The 23,734-nt window shown below is 37.3% G+C and overlaps 1 protein-coding gene and 1 non-coding gene across 2 annotated transcripts in view; both read left to right on the plus strand.

Moving 5' to 3' along the window:
* Myo95E (Myosin 95E) overlaps positions 1-23,734 on the plus strand; it is a 503,326-nt gene that overhangs the window by 330,673 nt on the left and 148,919 nt on the right. Inside the window, exon 16 of the mRNA XM_067140340.2 lies at positions 6,708-6,924. Coding sequence (XP_066996441.1) covers positions 6,708-6,924 — 217 coding nt within the window. The remainder of the gene's footprint in view (positions 1-6,707; positions 6,925-23,734) is intronic.
* TRNAL-CAA (transfer RNA leucine (anticodon CAA)) lies at positions 3,978-4,054 on the plus strand. The gene has a single exon. It is a non-coding gene; the product is annotated as a tRNA-Leu (tRNA).

Raw genomic sequence — 23,734 nt, forward strand, 5'->3', positions numbered from 1 at the left:
AGTTGTGCAAGCAATGTAAAGTGTGAAAAATTGGAATAGAATTAGACTTCTATGTACTAAAATGTGCTCTAAATTAAAGTGATTATATGAATGTTATTTTATAACTACAGTGCACTCCCGATAATTCATGTGCGAATAATTCGCTTTGCGGTTAATTCGTGCGTCTCGGAGAGTTACTTTTTTAAAAATCATCACACTGAGTAAAATTATCTCTGCCTAGTTTAAAAGAATTTTAATGCGATGCATGGAAATGAAATCATTGATATTTGAGGAGACTGGACTTGGTTTCTCTGCGATGTAGCTGTAGCCCTATATGTACACTGCTGCCAGAATGCTGCAAACTTGGAAACATTTGAGCATGTTGCTGTGCGTGGCACAGCACAGATTACCATCATCTTGAAAGCAGGGACAATGAAAGAGGAATGCACTCGGAATTTACCCTCCCTTTCCCCACAGCCCAAGGTCGCTGAACTGTAAGCCAAGTGAAGGGTAGGTGCGCCGGCAGTGAGTGTATTGTAGACTACTGTACTTGAGAATTGTGAACGGAGTGCGGAAATCTTTTCGAAGTTTCAAATAAGTCAGTAGTAAGAGTTTTCAATATGAGTCGTCTAAAAATGAAATATAAAAGGTTAACCGTCAGTGAAAAACTGAAAATTATAGGAAGACTGGAGAGGCATCATCAAAGTTAGCTTGCGAGTTTGGTGTGGGTGAAACAACAGTGAGAGACATGAAGAAGCAAAAGGAAACCCTCATCAAATTTTGTGCTAATTGTGATCGTTCATCGTCCTGGAAATCAATGAGAACATCGGACTATGCAAATTTAGATGAAGCCATGATACGGTGATTTAATCAAAAACAAGTAGAAGGTATTCCTGTGTCTGGCCAATATGTGCTGAGCAAGCAAAACATTTTCATGATGCTCTTGGCTTAGAAGGCGATTTAAAGCATCTTCTGGCTGGCTTACGTGGTTTAAGAAACGCTGCGGAATACGAGAAATTGCTATTCACAGAGAGCGTCTCAGCGCAAACATGGGTGCTGCTGAAAAGTTCACATAGGAATTTCAATCATTCATTGAAAAAGAACAGCTTGACCTTGGACAACTTTACAATGCAGACGAAACAGGGTTGTATTGGAAATGTTTACCGTCCTGAACATTAGTGATGCAACAAGAACAGCAAGCCCCAGGCCGCAAAACGTCCAAGGAAAGAATAACCATTATGGCGTGTGCTAATGCAAGTGATGATCATAAATTAAAATTATTAGCGATAGGGAAATCCAGAAAACCCTGTTGTTTTAAACGAGAGAATGTACCTTTGCAGTACTACCATCAAACGGCAGCGTAGATAGACACACAGATATTTAAGGACTGGTTTCACAATCATTTTGTGAAACAAGTGATGGCCTACCTAATTAAGCAGTCACTGCCAATCAAAGCAGTGATTAAAGAAGGTGATATTTACATGAAATACCTTCCCCCTAATGTAAATTCTATTCTCCAACCTATGGACCAAGGCGTTATTGCTGCTTTAAAGAATAACTACAGGTCATCTCTGTTACAGTAATTGGTTGAGGAAGGCATTGATATTCCAACATTTTGGAAGAACTTCAGTTTGTTGGATGCTCTTCAGGCAGTCAATAAGTCATGGGACAAAATTACAGCTACTACGCTCACACGATCATGGAAATCTGTTCTAGTTGAAGAGCAAGCATTTACCGGCTTCAGTGACGATATTTCGAACGGGCAACGTAGTTTCGCGACGATGATATCATTACTGAAAAACCTGGATAAATGCCAAGATGCAGAAGAAATTGACATTATTAAGTGGTTAGATGTCGATAAGGACGATTATGGTTTCAGACATGAAAGTGAGGAGGATATTGTACAGAATTTGACGGTTGGTGAGGAAGACAGAGATTTAGATGATATAGAGTGTAGAAGTGATGCAACGGAAACTCCGAAATTTCCCACAGCCAAGCTAGTGTCTCTATGGACACACTTATCTCTTACATAGAAAATAGAGACGAATTTTCATTTTCAGATATTGTTTTCTTGAGAAATGTACAATCCAAAATTTTAAGAAATTAACATTCGTCTAAGAAACAAAAAGTGATGACCAATTTTTTTCATTGGCATAATCCGCATGGCATTTTGTAATTTTTCTCTAGTGTGTCTTACAACACAATGTAAAGTGTTATAATTATTTTCTGCTTGTTCATAAAATACATTTCATTATTTTAACCTATGGTTTTGTTTTTACCAGACTTAAAAATGACTGCGGATAATTCACGGTTTTCGATAATTCGCGAAAATGCAAACATTAATTACCGTGAATTATCGGGAATGCACTGTATGAGGTTCCTCAGTCTGTCAAAACTAAATCAGTATAACATCAGTTTAGAAAATGCTTGAAAAAGAAAACACTAATTAACAGATTATACCTAGCTGAAAAAACATACATACATACATACATACATACATACATACATACATACATACATACATACATACATACATACATACATACATACATACATCTTCTTCATTATAGACCATTATGCCTTTCAGTGTTCAGTCTACAAGCCTCTATGAATTTACTAAATACCTTCACAATCCTCTATTTGTAACTAGTTCTGTAGTCTTATTTAGTTATATACCTCTTATCTTTAAATCATTAGAAGCTGAATCTAAGCATTTTCGTGTTGCTCTCCCTCTACTTCTCTTACCCTCCATGGCCAAATCCACTATTTTTCAAGGTAACCTATCCTTCACCATTCGCCTCACGTGACCCCCACCACTGATGCCGGTTTATGTGTACCATTTCATCCAGTGAGTTCATAAATTAGCCTTTATTCCCCCCCCCCATTCCAAGTACCCTCCTGCCATTGTTCCCACCTGTTTGTACTGGAGTTCATTCTCACTACCATACTTTTATGTCTGTTACTTCTAACTTATGAATAAGATAACCTGAGCACACCCAGCTTTCACACCCATACAGCAAAGTTGGTCTGAAAACAGACCAGCGGTAAGATAGTTTACTGCAGGAGCTGACTTCTTTCTAACAGAGTACTGTTGATCACAACTGAAAGTTCACTGCATTAGCTTTGCTGCACCATTATTCAGTCTCACTTAATATACTACCATCCTCGTAAAATATACATCCTAAATACTTGAAATGATGAGTGGCATATCCTGAGGGCTATCAAGGCTATTGGCGAAGCCCAAATCTCAAATCAGGATGATGGAAATCTAAAGAACATTACCTAATGTAAGCATCTGACACATTATTCCATTTACAAAACTTGCAATCCTTGAAAAAATGCATTGCTCATATTTCTGAGTGCAAGGCATTGGAGACCAATATTTGCAGCCCAGACGCTGCATCACTCTCCCCTCGACTCATTTCATGCAGCTTGCTGCTGAATGTCCGATAGATACAGGAACCAAGGGGATAGGTGTGCAAAGCTTCACTCCATCAGTTCGCCACTGCTAACGAGGTAGAGAGAATATTGAATTTTCACGACCGCATTGTAATCGAAACAGACTTTCAACGTATTAGATCGTGTTACGTACATGTAGTACGTGTTGAAGAGATGTTAAGTACAGAACAAAAATGGCCAGCCGGACACCAGTGGGATCCGAACCCACAACCTCCCGATTTCGCGTCGGTTGCTCTACCAATTGAGCTATGGTGGCCTAGGCCATCTTTGTTCTGTTTGAAAGGGAGGTTGTGGGTTCGGATCCCACTGGTGTCCGGCTGGCCATTTTTGTTCTGTACTTAACATCTCTTCAACACATACTACATGTACGTAACACGATCTAATACGTTGAAAGTCTGTTTCGATTACAATGCGTTCGTGAAAATTCAATATTCATTGACATGCCCCACAACGGGCGACCTAAACGCACTCTACAGTGTGCTAGCAGCAGTGCCAGACCTGTAGCTCAGATCCTTTCAAACAGAACAAAGAAGGCCTAGGCCACCATAGCTCAATTGGTAGAGCAACCGACGCAAAATCGGGAGGTTGTGGGTTCGGATCCCACTGGTGTCCGGCTGGCCATTTTTGTTCGGTACTTAACATCTCTTCAACACGTACTACATGTACATAACACGATCTAATACGTTGAAAGTCTGTTTCGAGGGAGAGAGAGCTCAAAGACTCAAAGTTCTCTAGAAGACTCCGAACTGACATGATTGATCCATGTACTAAGGTGTCACATGTTTGTTGTTGCATGTGCAAGACATCTTACTGAATTTTTATAGGTGACAAAATTATTCATGGATTTCAGTAGTAGTATTGTTCTCAGAACAATTTTAGTTTATTTGAAGTTACAGTGTATAACATAACTGACCATGTGGAGTTACTTTTGTAAGTGTGTGTGATAAAACAGGTACTGGATAAACCATTCTTGCAACTGAAGTACGCAGATAAATTGCTGATAGCTTAAGATGGTAAGTCTATCCTGCATATTCGTCGGAATCAACCTCATCGTAGTCTTAATTCCCCTGGCCCCGGGCGAGTTGGCCGTGCAGTTAGGGGAGCGCGGCTGTGAGCTTGCATCCAGGATGTAGTGGGTTTGAACCCCACTGTCGGCAGCCCTGAAGATGGTTTTCCATGGTTTCCCATTTTCACACCAGGCAAATGCTGGGGCTGTACCTTAAGGCCACAGCTGCTTCCTTCCCAGTCCTAGGCCTTTCCTATCCCTTTGTCGCCGTAAGACTTAGCTATCTCGGTGCGACGTAAAGCCAATCGCAAAGAAAAAATCCCCTGGCTTGGGGACTGTATATTTATGACATCTTTGCAATTCATTTCATCCTCATTAGGTCACCACCAAGCCTTTCCAGAGGCCACATATTATTATTATTATTATTATTATTATTATTGTTATTATTATTATTATTATTATTATTATTATTATTATTATTATTATTATTATTATTATTATTATTATTATTATTAAATTAAAATGCAGAATTTTACAACATTGCTAGCGGTTGTACCCATCGTTCACTGGTTTATTCGCTTCCTTGGTAGATCAGTGGTGGTGTCCGACCCATGATCACACAGGTTTGATTCCAAACAACCATGCATTCCTCATCGTATATTCTTCCTGACCTCATACTTCTGACTTAATGATGTAGATTCCAGAGTGCTGGTATTCTACTTTTACATCCTTGTAGGAAGACACTACAGGGCTGCTGTTATAGGAGAAATATAACTTTTCTTTCATAGGTAGATCTGCTAAAATGAAATGCAGTCTTTCTGGTTTACTGTTCTCTTTTGTTGTTTGGAATTGACCCCATGATCATGGGTCAAACACCACCACCACCAATCTACTGAGGAAGCTAATAAACCAGTGAATGATGGGTACGACCGCTAGTAATGCTGTTAAATTCTACATTTTAATTTGATAATAATAAAAATAATAATCATAATAGTGCATAGCCTCTGGAAAGGCTTGGTGGTGACCTAATGAGGATGAAATGAATGACAAAGACGTCATAAACACCCAGTCCCCAAGCCAGGGTATTCTATCCATTTAGCCAAAAAGCTCGACATTAATTTGCTAAGGACTTTAGTTTGATAAACTTTAGGCTACTATTTCCACTGATCAGGTGTTAAGTATTGACAGTGGCAGAGCCCAGGGCAGTAGCTTGTCAAACAGCCATGACAACACAGCAGGCTACTCCAGCAGGCTACTACTACTTAACGTTCACTAAACCAACTATTGAAAAGGGGCAATCTAAGTCTAGTGGTGGCCCACATCTTGTCCCTACTGACATCACTTTAGTCTTGGAAAGGCTAATTTTCATTCTCATTGCACCTATTTCCAAATTCCAAGATGCAGGCTTTCAGTACAGTCTTCATCAAGACCAAGTCATGGCAAAGACCAAACTGCTCATTACATTTCCAGCATTTCCACAAGTTCTTCTCTACTTCTTTATACCCTTCAGTAGATGATCCATGTAAACTACGAACAACAAAGGCGAAAGATTACAGCCTTGTCCAACCCCTGTAAATACCTTGAACCAAGAATTAATTCTAATATCAATTCTCACTGCAGCCCAGTTGTCAACATAAATGCATTTCATTAATTAAAAACAGAATCATCTGTTAATAAGTGTATTCTTTTCCAAGAATCTTCTAAATTTGTGTTATACTGAATTAGTTTCAACAGACTGAAGAACCTTTCAATTATATATTAACTAAGTCATAATCGAAGAAAAATGGCTTCCTATATTACAAATAAAATGTATGAACATTATTCATTCTCATTTCAACATAAATATTTACATAAAAAATGATCCTTTCCTTAAAATCAAGTTGTAGTTAATCTTCAGTCACTTTATTGTTTCAATATACAGTAATATATGTAAACTTAGTTTTGTGCTCATTCAGTTCTTGTTCTACAAAAACACTTCAAGTGTTATGCTTTCTTTGGCTGGCAGTGTATTTATAAAATATTCTAAGTGGCAAAAGTGCTACATAAGTGCTTCCATTTATTTTAGTAAATTTCATATAAATTTGAGACCAAGTGTGCAGGTTTCTGTTTGTTAGCAGCTACGTAAAGGTTTTTAGTTAGAAGTGCTAAACTAAAGAAAATGTTTGGAATGATGTTCCATTTTGGTATGTAATTTACTTGCAAGTTTATTTTGTATATTTATTGAATAACATGTGGTTTTGATTGTGCTTTTCACATTTTTCAGGCTGGTTGAGACTGTACGGGTACGAAGAGCAGGCTTTTGCTATCGACTGCCATACCAACAGTTCCTTGCACGGTATAAGATGTTATCACTACATACATGGCCATCATGGCGTGGAGTGCCTGTAGAAGGAGTGTCATACCTCATTAGAGATCTTCCTATTCCCAGTGGGGAATTTGCCTTTGGTAGGACCAAGCTCTTCATGAGAAGTCCAAGAACAGTAAGTGACTTGCTTAATGCATGCTCGTATTTTTAAAAAATAATATGTCTGTTATTAATTGGTTCCTGCGGATATGGAAAGAGAGATGCAGAAGATCTTCTAATTGACTTTTGTATGAGAAAAGGTCCAATTGTGGGAAATGAGTGGTTCAGAAAGAAGAGTACTCAAAACATTATTAGGTATAGATGGGGAGAAGGAAAGACTAAAGCAGTGATCAGTCTCATTTTAATGGAGAGGGAACAATGCAGGCAGCTGGAGACATCACAGAGAGGTTTTGAAGGAAATAATAAAATTGTTGTAGCTAAACTAAGACAATGAAATAGTAAAGTTAAGAAAAGCAAGAGAAAGAAGCAATAAGTATAATGGTATAGAAATTAAAGAAAAGGAAATAGTTCAAGAATGCTTGAAAAGAAATTATTCCCAGAGAAGAGAAAAGCTGTATAGAAGGTGAATGGAAAAATTCCAAATATGGATTTGTGAAATTTGCAAACACTCCTATGGTAGAGTATCAGTAAAAAGAAGGTAATGGAGACACCCTGGTGGAATGACATGGTAAGGGAAGCAGTGAAAGAGAAGCAAATAGCTTGGTGGAAGTGAAAAGGAAATAGAATAGAAGAGAATAGAAAAATATATCAAGAAGCCAAGAACGGGTGCCAAAAGATTGTACAGGAAGTAAAAAGGATACGCTTGGAAATTTTCGCAGACTTCTTGCAGGAGGATGTTAAAGGAAGTAAAAAGTATGTTGTATAGATTGGTAATGAAAAGTGTAAATATAAGAGACGATACAAAGTCTGCAAAGACAGAAGCACTGGGCGAGTTGGCCATCTGGTTTGGGGTGCGCAGCTGTGAGCTTGCATCCGGGAAATAGTGGGTTTGAACCCCAATATCAGCAGCCCTGAATATGTTTTTTTGTGATTTCCTATTTTCACACCAGGCAAATGCTGGGGCTGTACCTTAGTTAAGGCCACAGCCACTGCCTTTCCTATCCCATTGTCGCCATAAGACCTATCTGTGTCAATGTGACATAAAGCAAATTGAAAAAAAAAAAAAAAAAAAAAAAAATTAGAAAAGAAATTGGAACAAGAACAATATGGCTTTAAGAAAGGCAGATCAATATTTGATCAGATCTTTACATTAAGGAACATGATGGGATAAAACTGAAAGTCTAGAAAGGATTTGTTGATGACATTTACAGACATCGAGAAGGCCTGTGACAGTGTACCAAGGTAGTTGGTTTGGGATGCACTGAGGAAAAAGGGAAGTAGTCTAACAGAAGTGTAAATGATAAAATCTTTGTACAAAAAATTTTTTAGTAGTGTGAAGACCAAGGTACGAGAAAAAAATGGTTTGGTGTGGAAACAGGACTTCAGCAGAGAAGTGTACTCTCCCTGTTACTCTTCATCACAGTCATGGATGAAATCTGCAAGTGTATAAAACAGAAGATGGGAAGAAACACAACAAAGACCCTGCTGTTTCCAGATGACATAGCGTTATAGGGTGAAAATGAAATGGAAATAGAAGAACAAATTAATTTATGGAAGCAGGAGATAGAAGATTTTTGAATGAGAATAATAATCTATATATATATAAAGTAACTTGTCCTGACTGACTGACTGATTCATCATCGCCGAGCCAAAACTACTTGACATAAAGAAATAAAATTTTGAGGATACATTCATAATAAGATGTAGGTGCTCGCTAAGAGAGGATTTTTGGATATTCCGTCTCTAAGGGGGTGAAAAAGGGGGTGAAATTTTAAAATGAATGTATCTATATCTCAACACTTTAAAGGTTTACAGATGTAAAAATTGGTATTTAGAATCTCCTTTAAAAATAAGGAAACACGTATTTTTTTGTTTTCGGAAAATTCCAATGGGAGGGGTGAAAAAGGGTGAAATAGTGGTTGAATGCCTTTAATGAGGATACCGGTACGTATATCTCAGAAACTGAACATATTACAGACCTGAAAATTGGTACTTTTGATCTCTTTTAAAAATAAAGAAACACGTATTTTTTTGTTTTTGGAAAATCCAATTAATGGGAGGGTAAAAAGGGGGTGAATTTTTAAAATGAGTGAATCTATATCTCCAAACTTTTAAAGTTTGCAGATGTAAAAATTGGTATTTAGAATCTTCATTAAAAATAAAGAAACACGTATTTTTTTGTTTTCGGAAAATCGCAATAGGAATCGTGAACAGGGGTGAAAAAGGGGTTGAATGCCTTTAATGAGGCTACTTATATCTCAGAACCTGAAGATATTACAGACCTGAAAATTGGTGTTTGGGATCTCTTTTAAAAATAAAGAAACACGTGTTTTTTTGTTTTTGGAAAATCCAATTAATGGGGGGTGAAAAGGGGGTGATTTTTTAAAATGAGTGTATCTATATCTCAAAACTTTTAAAGTGTATGGATGTAAAAATTGGTATTTAGAATCTCCTTTAAAAATAAAGAAACACGTATTCTTTTGTTTTCGGAAAATCCCAATAGGAAGGGTGTAAAAAGGTGAATAATGGGTTGAATGGCTTTAATGAGGCTACTTATATTTCAGAACCTGAAGATATTACAGACCTGAAAATTGGTATTTTGTAACTACTTTAAAAGTAAAGAAACGCGTATTTTTTCGTTTTTGTAAAATCCAAATATTGGGGGGTGAAAAGGGGGGTGAATTTTTTAAAATGAGTGTGTCTACATCTTAAAACTTTAAAATTTACAGATGTAAAAATTGGTAGTTAGAATCTCCTCTAAAAATAAAGGAACACGTATTTTTTTGTTTCCTGTAAATCCTAAAAGGAGGGGTGTAAAAGGGTGAAAAATGGGTTGAATGCCTTTAATGAGGATACTTATATTTCAGAACCTGAAGATATTACAGAACTGAAAATTTGTATATGGGACCTCCTTTAAAAATGAAGAAACACGTATTTTTTAATTTTTGGAAAATCCAATTAATGGCTGTTAAACAGGAGTGACAAATTGGGGTGAATTTTTTGAAAGACTATATCTACAGAATATCCTGGAAACGTAAAATGTTACAGACGTAAAAAGTGGGTGTTTGGAATCTCCTGTAAATGTAAGGAAACATAGGTGATTTGTTTTTGGAAACTCCACTTAAGGGGAACTCAAAAGGGGTGAAATTTTAAAATGAGAATTTTTACAGTATATCTAAAAAAACTTAACATGTTACAGAAGTGAAAAAATGGTATTTTTTTATCTCTATTAAACATAACGAATCGTGTATTTTTAGTTTTCGGAAATACCACTTGGGTGGTGGGGGGTGGGTAGAAGTGACTGAAAATGGTGTTGAATTCTTTTAATTAGGCTACTGATATCTCAAAAATGAAGATATTACAGACGTGAAATTTGATATTTGCAATCTGCTTTAAAAGTAAAGAAAGACGTGTTCTTGGAAAATCCAATGAGAGGGGGGAGGGTGGAAGAATTGAAAATTTAATTGACTTAATTGTATGAGAATGCATACATCTAATAAAAACTAAAGTTGTTACAGACGTGAAAATTCGTATTTCGATCTCCTTTAAAAACAAAGAAAAACGCGTTTTGGTGGGGAAACCATCTTGGAAGGTGGGAGTGTAAAGAGTTGAATTCCTTTCATAAGGACACATAAATCAAAAACTGAAGAAGTTAGAGTCGTGATAATTGGTATTTAGAAGATCTTTTACTATTAAAGAAACAAGTATTTTTTGCGGGAAAATTCACTTGGGGGGGGGGGGGGAGTAGTGTGAAATGAAGTGAAAAAAGTAAATTATTTTTATGGGGATACTTATATCTCAAAACTGAAGGCAATAGACGTGAACATTGGTGTTTGGAATCACCTTTAAACATAAAGAAACAAGCCTTCTTTTAATTTTTTTTTGGGGGGGGGGAGGTGGCGGTAAATAAACTTAACGGCGGTGGGGTGTAGAAGGAGGTGAGACCTATTGATTTTACTGTTCTTAATGTACTTATAAGTATCCTCCGTTGTTCAGGCGGCAGCGCGCCGGCCTCTCACAGCTGGGTTCCGTGGTTAAAATCCCGGTCACTCCATGTGACATTCGTGCTGGAAAAAACGGAGGCGGGACAGGTTTTTCTCCGGATACTCCGGTTTTCCCTGTCATCAGCCATTCCAGCAACACATAATAGTAATAGTAATAATAATAATAATAATAATAATAATAATAATAATAATAATCATAATAATAATAATAATAATAATAATAATAATAATAATAATAATAATGTTCCGGACAGTCGTCAAATGTGCGGACCGCGCTGGAAACGGCTCCTGGACGGATAATGACTAAGAATGCAGTCCGGCCGCGGGTTCAGTGCCGCCAAAGCACCCAATATGACACCACGCCGGATCTTCTGAAGGATTTTATACATATTAAAATGATTATAGGAAAAGATGGCAAAGATTTACGGTCCCAACTGACCGGGAGGAATACCTGAGCCTAGCCCGGGAAGTACGAAATCGATTCCTGGAAAGGAAGATTGAAAAATGGGAGGAAACGTGCCGTAATCTAATAGAAAACGAGCCAGATCGGGAATTTTGGTGGATTCTCGCAGAAAACGAGTCAGATCGCGAATTTCGGCGGATTATATATCTAAAACAATAAGCATTCAATTATAAATTTCAGTATAATACCGTAGCGAAGCACGGGTATCTTGCTAGTCTATATATATAAAAGCAAGTCGGTCTGGAGCGATGTATATATAAATATTTAAAAATGAAAAAAAGGCGTAAATTAATGAGACACTTCGAGAAATCTCAGAAATTTGAAACTTGGTACGGGAGAAGTTGATGACCCCAGGATCCCTAGAAAAATCGAAAATTCTGAAAATTCCCTCAAGGGGGCACGCTGGGGGGGCTCAAGTTTGGGCTCAGCATAAGAACGCAGTCATATAATTTATCCAAAACGACAACCTAGAAGTTTCGTGGGCTTAAAAATTTTTGGGAATTTCCTATTTTTTATCCCCCGTCCCCCCAAATCAAGATGGCGGCATAAACTGCCAGACGAGATAGAAATTTGAAATTTGGTGAAATTATAGCTTTTGGCCCCTAACCGACGGAAAAATTCCTAAATGTTGAAATTTTTCACCTTTCACCCCAAAAGATATCGAAATATGGAGCCAATTTTAATGACTGTGCAGACATTCCTTTCGAGCTATTTGTTGGCTAAACGGTAAGTCGTATCACAAAACCGTTGGCACAATCTCGCTTCAATTCGGAGTGATCCTCAACTTTAGTCCTATGACATTTTGTCGTATCTCTCTCCCTTATACGTTAGATTTGGCCTATTTCTGGATTGTTCGTAAATTTGGTGATTTTTACAGGTATATTTCATGGTTTGACACACTTATATGAATGATAGGATCATCAAGTTGGGTTCGCACATTGGCACAATCAAGGGCTATACGTGGACCAAATTTCATGATTCTAGCTTATACATAGGCCTAAGTAGGCGAAAATTAATGTAAGACGTTACAAATGTACATAAATTTCACCCTGTTCCAATTTTGAACTCAATTTACCCACTAAATAAGGAAGATACGAGGAAATGGTTTAGATACAAACATGTAGAGCGATAAAAGAGGCGTCTGATGGCGCAAACCGTTTGTTAATATCATGCACCGTTTAGGAGTTATGAATTTCGGAGTGGAAGTCTGCACTTTTCAACGTGCTCATGCTTATCCGTCATCTATATATATATATAAAAGCAAGTCGGTCTGGAGCGATGTATATATAAATATTTAAAAATGAAAAAAGGCGTGAATTAATGAGACACTTCAAGTAATCTCAGAAATTTGAAACTTGGTACGGGAGAAGCTGATGACCCCAGGATCCCTAGAAAAATTGAAAATTCTGGAAATTCCCTCAAGGGGGCACGCTGGGGGGGCTCAAATTTTGGGCTCAGCATAAGAACGCGGTCGTATAATTTATCCAAAATGACAACCTATAAGTTTCCTGGGCTTAAACATTTTCGGGAATTTCCTATTTGTTATCCCCAGTCTCCCCAAATCAAGATGGCGGCACAACCTGCCAGACGAGGTAGAAGATTGAAATTTGGTGAAATTATAGCTTTTGGTCCCTAACCGACGGAAAAATTTCTAAATGTTCAAATTTTTCACTTTTTACTCCCAAAGATATCGAAATATGGAGGCAATTTTAATGACTGTGCAGACATTCCTTTTGAGCTATTTGTGGGATAAACGCTGAGTCGTATCACAAAAATGGATGGCACAATCTCTCTTCAATTCGGAGTGATCCTCAACTTTGGTCCTATGAAATTTTGCCGTATCTCTCTCCCTTATACGTTAGATTTGGCCGTATTTCTGGACTGTTCGTAAATTTGGTGATATTTACAGGTATATTTCATGGTTTGACACACTTATATGAATGATAGGATCATCAAGTTGGGTTCGCGCATTGGCACACTCAAGGGCCATATGTGGACCAAATTTCATGTTTCTAGCTTATACATAAGTAGGCAAAAAGTTATGTAAAACGTTACAAATGTACACAAATTTCACCCTATTCGAATCTGAAATCAATTTACCCACTAAATAGGGAAGATACGAGGAAATCGTTTAGAAACAAACATGTAGAGCGATAAAAGAGGCATCTGATGGCGCAAACCGTTTGTTAATATCATGCACCGTTTAGGAGTTATGAATCTCGGAGTGGAAGTCTGCACTTTTCAACGTGCTCATGGTTATCCGTCATCTATATATATATAAAAGCAAGTCGGTCTGGAGCGATATATATATAAATATTTAAAAATGAAAAAAGGCGTAAATTAATGAGACACTTCGAGAAATCTCAGAAATTTCAAACTTGGTACGGGAGAAGCTGATGACCCCAGGATCCCTAGAAAAATCGAAAATTCTGAAAATTCCCTCAAGGGGGCACGCTGGGGGGCTCAAATTTTGGGCTCAGCATAAGAACGCAGTCGTATAATTTATCCAAAACGACAACCTATAATTTTCGTGGGCTTAAACATTTTCGGGAATTTCCTATTTTTTATCCCCCATCCCCCCAAATCAAGATGGCGGCATAACCTGCCAGACGAGGTAGAAATTTGAAATTTGGTGAAATTATAGCTTTTGGTCCCTAACCGACGGAAAAATTCCTAAATGTTCAAATTTTTACTTTTTACCCCAAAAGATATCGAAATATGGAGGCAATTTTAATGACTGTGCAGACATTCCTTTTGAGCTATTTGTTGGATAAACGCTGAGTCGTATCACAAAATGGATGGCTTAATCTCTCTTCAATTCGGAGTGATCCTCAACTTTGGTCCTATGAAATTTTGCCGTATCTCTCTCCCTTATACGTTAGATTTGGCCGTATTTCTGGATTGTTCGTAAATTTGGTGATATTTACAGGTATATTTCATGGTTTGACACACTTATATGAATGATAGGATCATCAAGTTGGGTTGGCACATTGGCACAATCAAGGGCCATACGTGGACCAAATTTCATGATTCTAGCTTATACATAAGTAAGCAAAAAGTAATGTAAGACGTTACAAATGTACACAAATTTCACCCTATTCAAATTTTGAACTCAATTTACCCACTAAATAAGGAAGATATGAGGAAATGGTTAGAAACAAACATGTAGAGCGATAAAAGAGGCGTCTGATGGCGTAAACCGTTTGTTAATATCATGTACCGTTTAGGAGTTATGAATCTCGGAGTGGAAGTCTGCACTTTTCAACGTGCTCATGCTTATCCGTCATCTATATATATAAAAGCTGGTCGGTCTGGAGTGATGTATATATAAATATTTAAAAATGAAAAAAGGCGTGAATTAATGAGACACTTCAAGTAATCTCAGAAATTTGAAACTTGGTACGGGAGAAGCTGATGACCCCAGGATCCCTAGAAAAATTGAAAATTCTGGAAATTCCCTCAAGGGGGCACGCTGGGGGTGGCTCAAATTTTGGGCTCAGCATAAGAACGCGGTCGTATAATTTATCCAAAACGACAACCTATAAGTTTCCTGGGCTTAAACATTTTCGGGAATTTCCTATTTGTTATCCCCAGTCCCCCCAAATCAAGATGGCAGCACAATCTGCCAGACGAGGTAGAAGATTGAAATTTGGTGAAATTATAGCTTTTGGTCCCTAACCGACGGAAAAATTTCTAAATGTTCAAATTTTTCACTTTTTACTCCCAAAGATATCGAAATATGGAGGCAATTTTAATGACTGTGCAGACATTCCTTTTGAGCTATTTGTTGGATAAACGCTGAGTCGTAGCACAAAATGGATGGCACAATCTCTCTTCAATTCGGAGTGATCCTCAACTTTGGTCCTATGAAATTTTGTCGTATCTCTCTCCCTTATACGTTAGATTTGGCCGTATTTCTGGATTGTTTGTAAATTTGGTGATATTTACAGATATATTTCATGGTTTGACACACTTATATGAATGATAGGATCATCAAGTTGGGTTCGCGCATTGGCACAATCAAGGGCCATATGTGGACCAAATTTCATGATTCTAGCTTATATATAAGTAGGCAAAAAGTAATGTAAAACGTTACAAATGTACCCAAATTTCACCCTATTCAAATATTGAACTCAATTTACCCACTAAATAGGGAAGATACCAGGAAATGGTTTAGATAAAAGAGGCGCCTGATGGCGCAAACCGTTTGTTAATATCATGCACCGTTTAGGTGTTATGAATCTCGAAGTGGAAGTCTGCGCTTTTCATCGTGCTCATGCTTATGCGTCATCTTATCTTATAAATAAAGTTGTAGGGGTTCCGCTGTCTGTAATTTCATTTGTTTTGCCAATTTTTCAGATATTTATCCATTTTAGGTCAACTCAAGACCGAATCGGTGGTTTTTACATTTCATGTCTGTTTGTCTGTCTGTTTGTTTGTTCCACCATCACGGCAAAACAGCTGGATAGATTTCAACCAAACTTCATATTTGGAATATACTCACCCCGAGGAAAGTTTCTATATGCACTTCATTTTGAAATCTTTGATTAGACGGGGGTTTATAGGAAAACCAGAACGGTTTTCCTCCATTTTCCCTTATACCATTGATTTCCTGTAAACTCCGTGGACCGTATATGGAACGTCTCTTCATTATGAACAACTTTTGTTATGTTCATAATTTACCTTACTATTCATATGATGGAGAAATTTACTATTTTCTGCAGGTATCATGGTCTGCGTGTGTGACCAACCGACCGACAACGAACCTACAGGTTACCATGGCAACGTCTCTGACTGTTTGCCAGCAGGGAAGTAACGTATTGCCATTTTCCTCATCATACCTTTAAATTCATGGTTGTTCCTTCTGTCCATTCTGTCCATTCTGTCCATTCTGCGGGATATTGGCGGAATATCGTTGGAGTTTATAACCGTCCTCGAATAGCTTAAGTAATAACACCATTATTCATCTTATCTGTTGACCTATAAATGCCTGCGCCTAAATTTCTCCCATGTTACTTCTTTCTTATACCCATAACTCACACCAGCATAATTTATTGAGGGGCATTTGATTTTCCAATACATTCACTTGGTATTTACATATTTGTCGTCATCCGGCTGTCCTCAGTTTTAATCCATTTTCTATTAATTTCAACTTTCTTTACCAAATTATTTTCTTCCTTAATTACACCGTATGTATGCGAGTGATAATCCCGAAAGCTTGACACTTTTTCCTTTGAGGAAATATTCTAAGCTATGCAAATGTATAACTTTCGGCCCCGGAAAATATCGAAATATGGATGCAATTTTAACGACGGTGCACACCTTCGTTTCGGGATAATTGGTGGCTAATCTGTAAGTCTTATCCCAAATCAGAAAGCACAATCGCCTTTCATTTTGGAGAGATCTACAACTTTGGGCCTATGACATTTTATCGTATTTCTATTCCGTATACGTTAAATAGAGCAGTATTTCTCGATTTCACGTTCATTTTGTACTTTCACACATATATGTTAACATTAATTTGGCACACTATAGGAAAGATAGAATCATGACATTCGGCACGCACATTGGCATGACCAGTGGCAATGTGATAGCCAAATTTTATGATTCTATCTGTCACATGAGTATCACAAATATAAAGTAATATGCGAAAACTGTACAAAATTTCACACCCAATGATTCTAACTCAATCTAACCCATAAATATAGGAGATACGAGAAGATGTCAGGGGGCCAACCATGTAGAACACTGAAAGAGGCGTCTGATGGTGAGGTCCGTTTGCAGATATGTCGCAGAGTTTCAAAGCAGTAACTCTCGAAATAAAGATCTGCACTTCTAGAGTGTGTCTGTACATTGACTATTTTGGCGACATTTCTGTACAGTTATCCGTTTCAGGTGTAATAATGACCATCTGCATATTTTTAGCTTTGGTGTCTGTTTTTCTGTTTGTTTGTCTGTTTGTCCATAACTTGGAAACTACTGGATATATTTCCACCAAAATTCATATTTAGAATCCACCTGTCCTTGGGTAGGTTTCAGGGCAAATATTGTTTCTAAATCCATGAAATGACTGAGGGGTTTATACGAAACCGAAACCGTGATTTTACACTCCCACAAAATATACACAACCAAACTTAATAGAAATATACCTGCCTTAATGGAAATGAATTTTTAAAACTTTTTTCTCATATGCATCATTTTGGTAAGAGGATTTATAAGGGAGATATCATTAACTGGACTTAACTTAAGAACCGGCGCGTGTTGAGCGTATTTCTTACAACTTGAAAACTATTGAAGATATTTGAACCAAACTTTATATTTAGCATCGACCTTTCCAAAGGTAGATTTTAAAGGTCAATAACATTTCCTGTTCCTGGAATGGACTGGCGGTTTATAGGAAACCGAAATGGTGAATTTACTCTTCCACAATATATACAGTACATGACCAACCTGACTGAAAATCGACCAAATTTGTTGGAAATCCATTTCTAAAACTTTTTTCATGTGTATTATTTCGACAGAAAGATTAATAAGGGAGATATCATGAAAGGTCGGTTTTGCAGGGTAAGTCCAGCAGACATAGACCAAAAGGTGTTGTACATGGAGCAGATTCCTTATCTATCTATATAAGTAAAATCCTAACGACTGTGTGCCTGTACATTGACTATTTTGGTGAAATGTTCGCACAGCTACGCGTTTAAGGGGTAATAATAACAACTATCTGCATAAATTTTTGGTTTAGTTTCCTGAAAGTCCTCATTTTAACCCTCCTCACCCAAAATCCACATTGCGGCATAATCTGCCGGACGAACAAGAAAACAGAAATTTGGTAAAATTATACGTTTTAGCCTGTAACGGACAGAACATATCCAAGAGCTTTAAATTTTTCACTTTTTCCCCCGAAGAATATCGAAATATGGAGGCAGTTTTAATGATGGTGCAGATCTTCACGAAGTCCTATCACATAAGGGAAGGCGCAATCTCCGTTCAATTTGGAGTGATCTACAACCTTGGTCTTATGACTTTTTGTTGTATCTGTATCCCTTTTACGTTTGATTTTTGTCTATTTCTCCATGTTAAGTAAATTTGGTCTTTTCACATGCATAATTCATACTTTCGATCACTTATAAGAAAGATAGAATCATCAAACCCTACACAAAAATTGGCCCACCCAGTAGCCATATGTGAGCCAAATGCTATGTATGTAGCTGTCACATAATTATCTGAAATGTAATGCAATGTGAGATAATCTTACAAAAATTTTACCCTATTCAACGTTTCTAACTCAATCTGACCCATGAATAGATCAGATATCATGCGACCAGCCATTTAGGCCGCTAAATCTGACGTCTTATGATACAATCCTTTGTCGATATGACGTACTGTTTTGCAGCAGTCAATCTGTAAATGAAGGTCTGCAATATTTTAAGCATGCATATACTTTCGTATGTCGACCTATATATATTCGCTGATATGTTGTAGCGATCAAGAAAGGGTGTGTCTGCTATTGTAATCAGTACTCCCCACACCGACTTTGACTGGCAGTAGAAATGGGGTCCTTCTCCAACACCTGTGTAACTGGCATTAGTAAGGAAGGCCTACCATTGTAGTGAATAAGTCACTTCTCGATTTGACTTGCAGAAGGCAAGGGAGCATGCATTGTTGTTTAAAAGTCCCCTACCTGATTGTGTTTGGCTGCAGGAAAGGGTACCCGCCCTTCTAAACAAATGTATCCATCTAAAATGTGACTGGTATTAGGCATAGTGGCCTGCTATTTTGATGAAAACTCACCAACTTGGTGTGACTGGTAGTAAGCTGGCTGGCTGTAGGAAAAGGGGCCTGTCATTATAATTATAACTGCACAACTCAATTTCGACTGGTAGTAGGGAAGTTGCCAAACATTCTAATGAAAATTGTAATCTGTCTGGAAGTAGGAAAGGGGGCCTGCCCTTGTAACGAAAACTCCCAAATCGATTGTGACCGCGCAGTAGGCGATGGGGCCTGCAATTATAATGAAAACTTCCCAACTCAATTTTGAATGGCAGTAGGCAAGTGAGCCTGCCGTTATCATCACAAATCCATAACAAGCACTTTACATTGGAAACACCGTATTGGGAACCTCCCTATGCTGTTTCTTGGATAACGCTAAGAGACACGGCATTTTAATATAATCTTATTTACTGTAAGTACCGTATTTACTTCAATATTCGAATACAATGTAGAATACCGTAGCGAAGCACGGGTACATTTGCTAGTGTAGAGAATAAAAAAGTAGTGAAGACAAGAGGTAGGCAGGAAGGAAGGAAGGAAGGAAGAAAGGAAGGAAGGAAGGAAGGAAGGAAGGAAGGAAGGAAGGGGAAGGTAGAAGTAAATGGAAAACCAATAGAAATTGTGAAAAGTTACAAATATTTAGGAAGTGTAATCACAGAAATTGGGAAGATAACTGAGCAAATGGCTTTTACTACAGTGTAAGGGATATACTGTGAACCTAAGAGGTTCCAAAAAAATGCAGTGAAGTTTTCGACGTATTATTTATCAATTTTGACATGTGCAGCAGGTTCGTGGACAACAACAAAACGAGATGAGAAAAGAGTTCAGATAGCCAATATTAAATTCTTTGGAGATATCTTAGGGAAGAGCAGATTAGAAACAGGATTGAAGTTTCAAACCTACAGAATAGGATAGAAATAAGCAAGCTAAAATAGTATAGACACATGATCCAAATGAGAGAAGAGAGTTCCAAAGAAAATATTCACAGAGAAATCACATGGAAGGCCTCAGAAATAGTAGATGGATATAGTGGAGGAGGATATAGAGAAGAGGAGGAAAGATAGAAATATTGGAAGCAAGAAAAGAGTGATGGAGAGACAGGCCATTATGGAAACCGTTGATTCGTAATCCGACTCAGGAGGGAACTGGAAATTAGAACTGAAGAGAAAGAATAATACTTCTGTTATTAAAGAGACATCTTATCAATGTAGTATTTATCTTCTGATATGTCCTTCTTTTTCAGTTAATTACTTGTAGATTTTAGTTATTTTTTCTTTGCTGTTCTTTGGGATGTCAATTTTTTTATTGTTGTTAGTTATCTAGTTGCTTTTCCTATTACTACATTCAGGTAAGATTGAAATATGCATGCCAAGTACAGTCCGTTAGGCATTGTCATTGTCCTTTTCAGTGGCGGCACGTGATCAATTCCGCCAGTGGGGCTCAATATAAAGTTTTTGACCATGAATGTGGGATTGAGACAGGAATTTTTGAAACGTGGGTTTCTATACTGTACTCTACTATACTACCTACTATATATATACCACAAAAACTCCAAAAGACAGTACATAAAGAAATAAAATTGAATTTGCCAAATGGTACATTACTTATACAGCAATTGAGCATGCCTATTCTTCTGACTGGCAAATATTTCAATGACTCTTGCTGAAGTTCGGAATTTCACCAATTTCCTCCTTATGGACTGAACAAACAGCAAGTTAATCCAGTCTGTTTTGACCCATACTATTCCTAAGGTAATAATTCCTGACTCTTTTTAACAAATTGATGACCGCCCCGGAGATCTCCGTAGTACTGCAGCCAGCGGTTGATGACGGGTCCTGGAGATCTCCGTTTTTACGCACGGGTATCGTTTATAGCTTGTTGTCTTATCTGCTGGCTATAATTTTAACTACTTTCAATCATGTCATGGAGTAGAGGGATTGTAGAATTTAGTCTCGATGTATTTTTTAATTGTACGATCATTGTAGCCACAGAAACTTCGTATATACACAGGTATTCTTACGTGCCGAGAATCATTGTGCAAGATGGCGCGCCCATGGCAATGTGCCCTATATGACAACAAACTATTTCAACATTTATATGCAGATTCATTAACTGATGTACCACATGGGTGATGAGCACTGGGAATTTTCGTATTTTCCAGCAGACGGTAGGTGCTAGCTGACATTAAGTGACGGGCTACAAGAATTCTCGCTTTTATGCACCTTGTATTTTCTTGACTATTGATGAAATTTAGGGCGAGATTATGAGTTTCAAATGGTGTAGTCTTGGAATATTGCTGCATCTTTATTTCTTTGAACCTTCGTGCATTTAACAAAATAATGTTGGATATGTAGAGCTATTCCCTGGAGCACCTGTGCTGATGTCAACATGGCACAGCGTATTCAGTTGCCGACAGCTACCCATAATTGTAATTAATTATGTACAGACCGGTTATAATAGGTGACAGTGAATTAGATATGTCTAATGATTAACAGCTAACACTAAACGCAGAGTAGCCGTAAAGAGAAATCCTTGCATACTTGAAAACAATGAGTACATGAATGGCACAAATATGGCATTCATTCTACACTGTGCTTAGAAAGACTATTGAATAGAGCCACAAACAGTATTGCTTTGAAAAGTATCACAACCTGCAGACTACGAAGTAACCTAATGAGTACATGTTCCAAGTTTGAGGCTGATATCTTGAATACATTTCGAGTTACAGTGGTTTGAGTGCAGCAGTGTAATTTATTTCTTGGAGGCTTGCACTATCTGGTTTGTATGGGTTAGCAGCCTCCGTTCAGCACTCGTCGTCAATGTGTTAATGTGCTGAAACTTCACTATGCTTCTATTGTTGAAACTGGAGTAGTTAGTGCAATTTGTAGAGTTTTGTGTATTTCAGAGAACGATTCTTCAAAGGAATGTTTCACGAAGAATGTGAATAAATTACAGACTGAAGGAATATCTTTAAAGGTATCATTGCAATAAATCAATGAAAGTTCATTTCTTATTTCTCTTGGGAAATAAATGGACTGTAACTCAATGAAAAAGTATTGACTAAATTTGTTGGTAAAATTTCTCTGAACGTAGCAAACTTTTTCGGATCAATAATTTTGAAACTACTAAATATATGAGACTCTTGGAATCAGTCTTTCATTTGGTTGATCACTATATCACACACTTCTTTGGCATCTACAGTCAGATTTACACTAGAGCTATATTTAGAACTTTTTGTTGTTGGAGTAGAACATTCATCTTCATCTACCTGATACCTTTCAATGTTCTCTCTTATTTCAGACACAGCTGATCAAAACCTTTTAATGCATTGGATATAGTAACTGCATTGACACTCTGCATCTGAATCGTGTTATACAAAATACCAACATGTTTCATCATCTCATAGAAGAATTTCAGAAAAAACAAAAATTCTGAATTAAGTTAATGTTTTACACCAAAACACTCCCTTATTGTTACATCATCCCAACCATCTTCATTCTCAATCTTCTCAAAACATTCCAATAAATGTGATTTGTTTTCATGAACATTATTCACAACCCGATACTGAAAGTTCCATCTTGTTGAAGAAACTGTTGGAATCCGCTTGTTGCAAAGTGATCGTAATACATCACTTCTCTTAGGCGATGAAGAGAAAAGCGTAGTGAAACCTGTAATGCTTGCAAAGAACAACCTAGTAGATTTTATGTTCTTGCTAGAAGCATTTTGTATTACTAAATTTAGTTGATGAGCCTAACAGTGAACATACTTGGCATTCAGAAAAGAATTCTGCATCAGAGCCTGAACACCTCCCTTACTCCTTTGCATCACTGCTGCTCCATCAAAGGCCTGGACAGGAATATTTCAATAAGTTTATTGTCCTCAATCTACCACAGTATGATAACAAATTGACTTTGGCAAATAATGTCTGTTACTTCATCTGCCTGCTCAGAAAGAAAAGTGCAGCATTGATATCTTTGACTTAAGTCTTCAATGTACACTTGATACATACAGTTTAATAGTTCCTTTTGTATAATGTGTGATGTATATTTAGAAACTCATGTGTGAGAGCTGTTCACATGGTCATCTAACACACTGTTGAGATTACCAGGAATTTATAACAAACCAAAGAAATTACCACAGTTTGCTGAGTCCTGTATTTCATTATGGCCCCTCAGTGCTAACTCGTCAGTTCTACAAAATTTTAAGCACTCTACTACTCTATTTAGTATGTGTCTATTTTTTGTGACTACTTCATTATGTTTCTAGATTGAAATTTAATATGCAGAGTCAATTTGTGCACCAATGTTAACAGTCCAAAATATTTTGTATTTACAGCCATTTTCTAAGTTTAGTGTGCTTTCCTCATGTGTTTTAATTTGTTCAATTAAATGTTTTAGATCCTTACACCCAGTCATTGACCACAATCCTTCACCATGAAATAACACAGAGTAAAAGCAAACAAGAATTTCTTTCTCTTCACTTACTGTTAATCATGAATTTTTATTGAACTATGTATTACAGAAAGTTCTCTTTCCCTTGCCATCAGGTTGAGACAATGTGAAATCATTTGGTTGGTAAGCACCTAAACA

This window comes from Anabrus simplex, chromosome 1 (genome assembly GCF_040414725.1).
Source record: "Anabrus simplex isolate iqAnaSimp1 chromosome 1, ASM4041472v1, whole genome shotgun sequence".
NCBI lineage: Eukaryota > Metazoa > Arthropoda > Insecta > Orthoptera > Tettigoniidae > Anabrus > Anabrus simplex.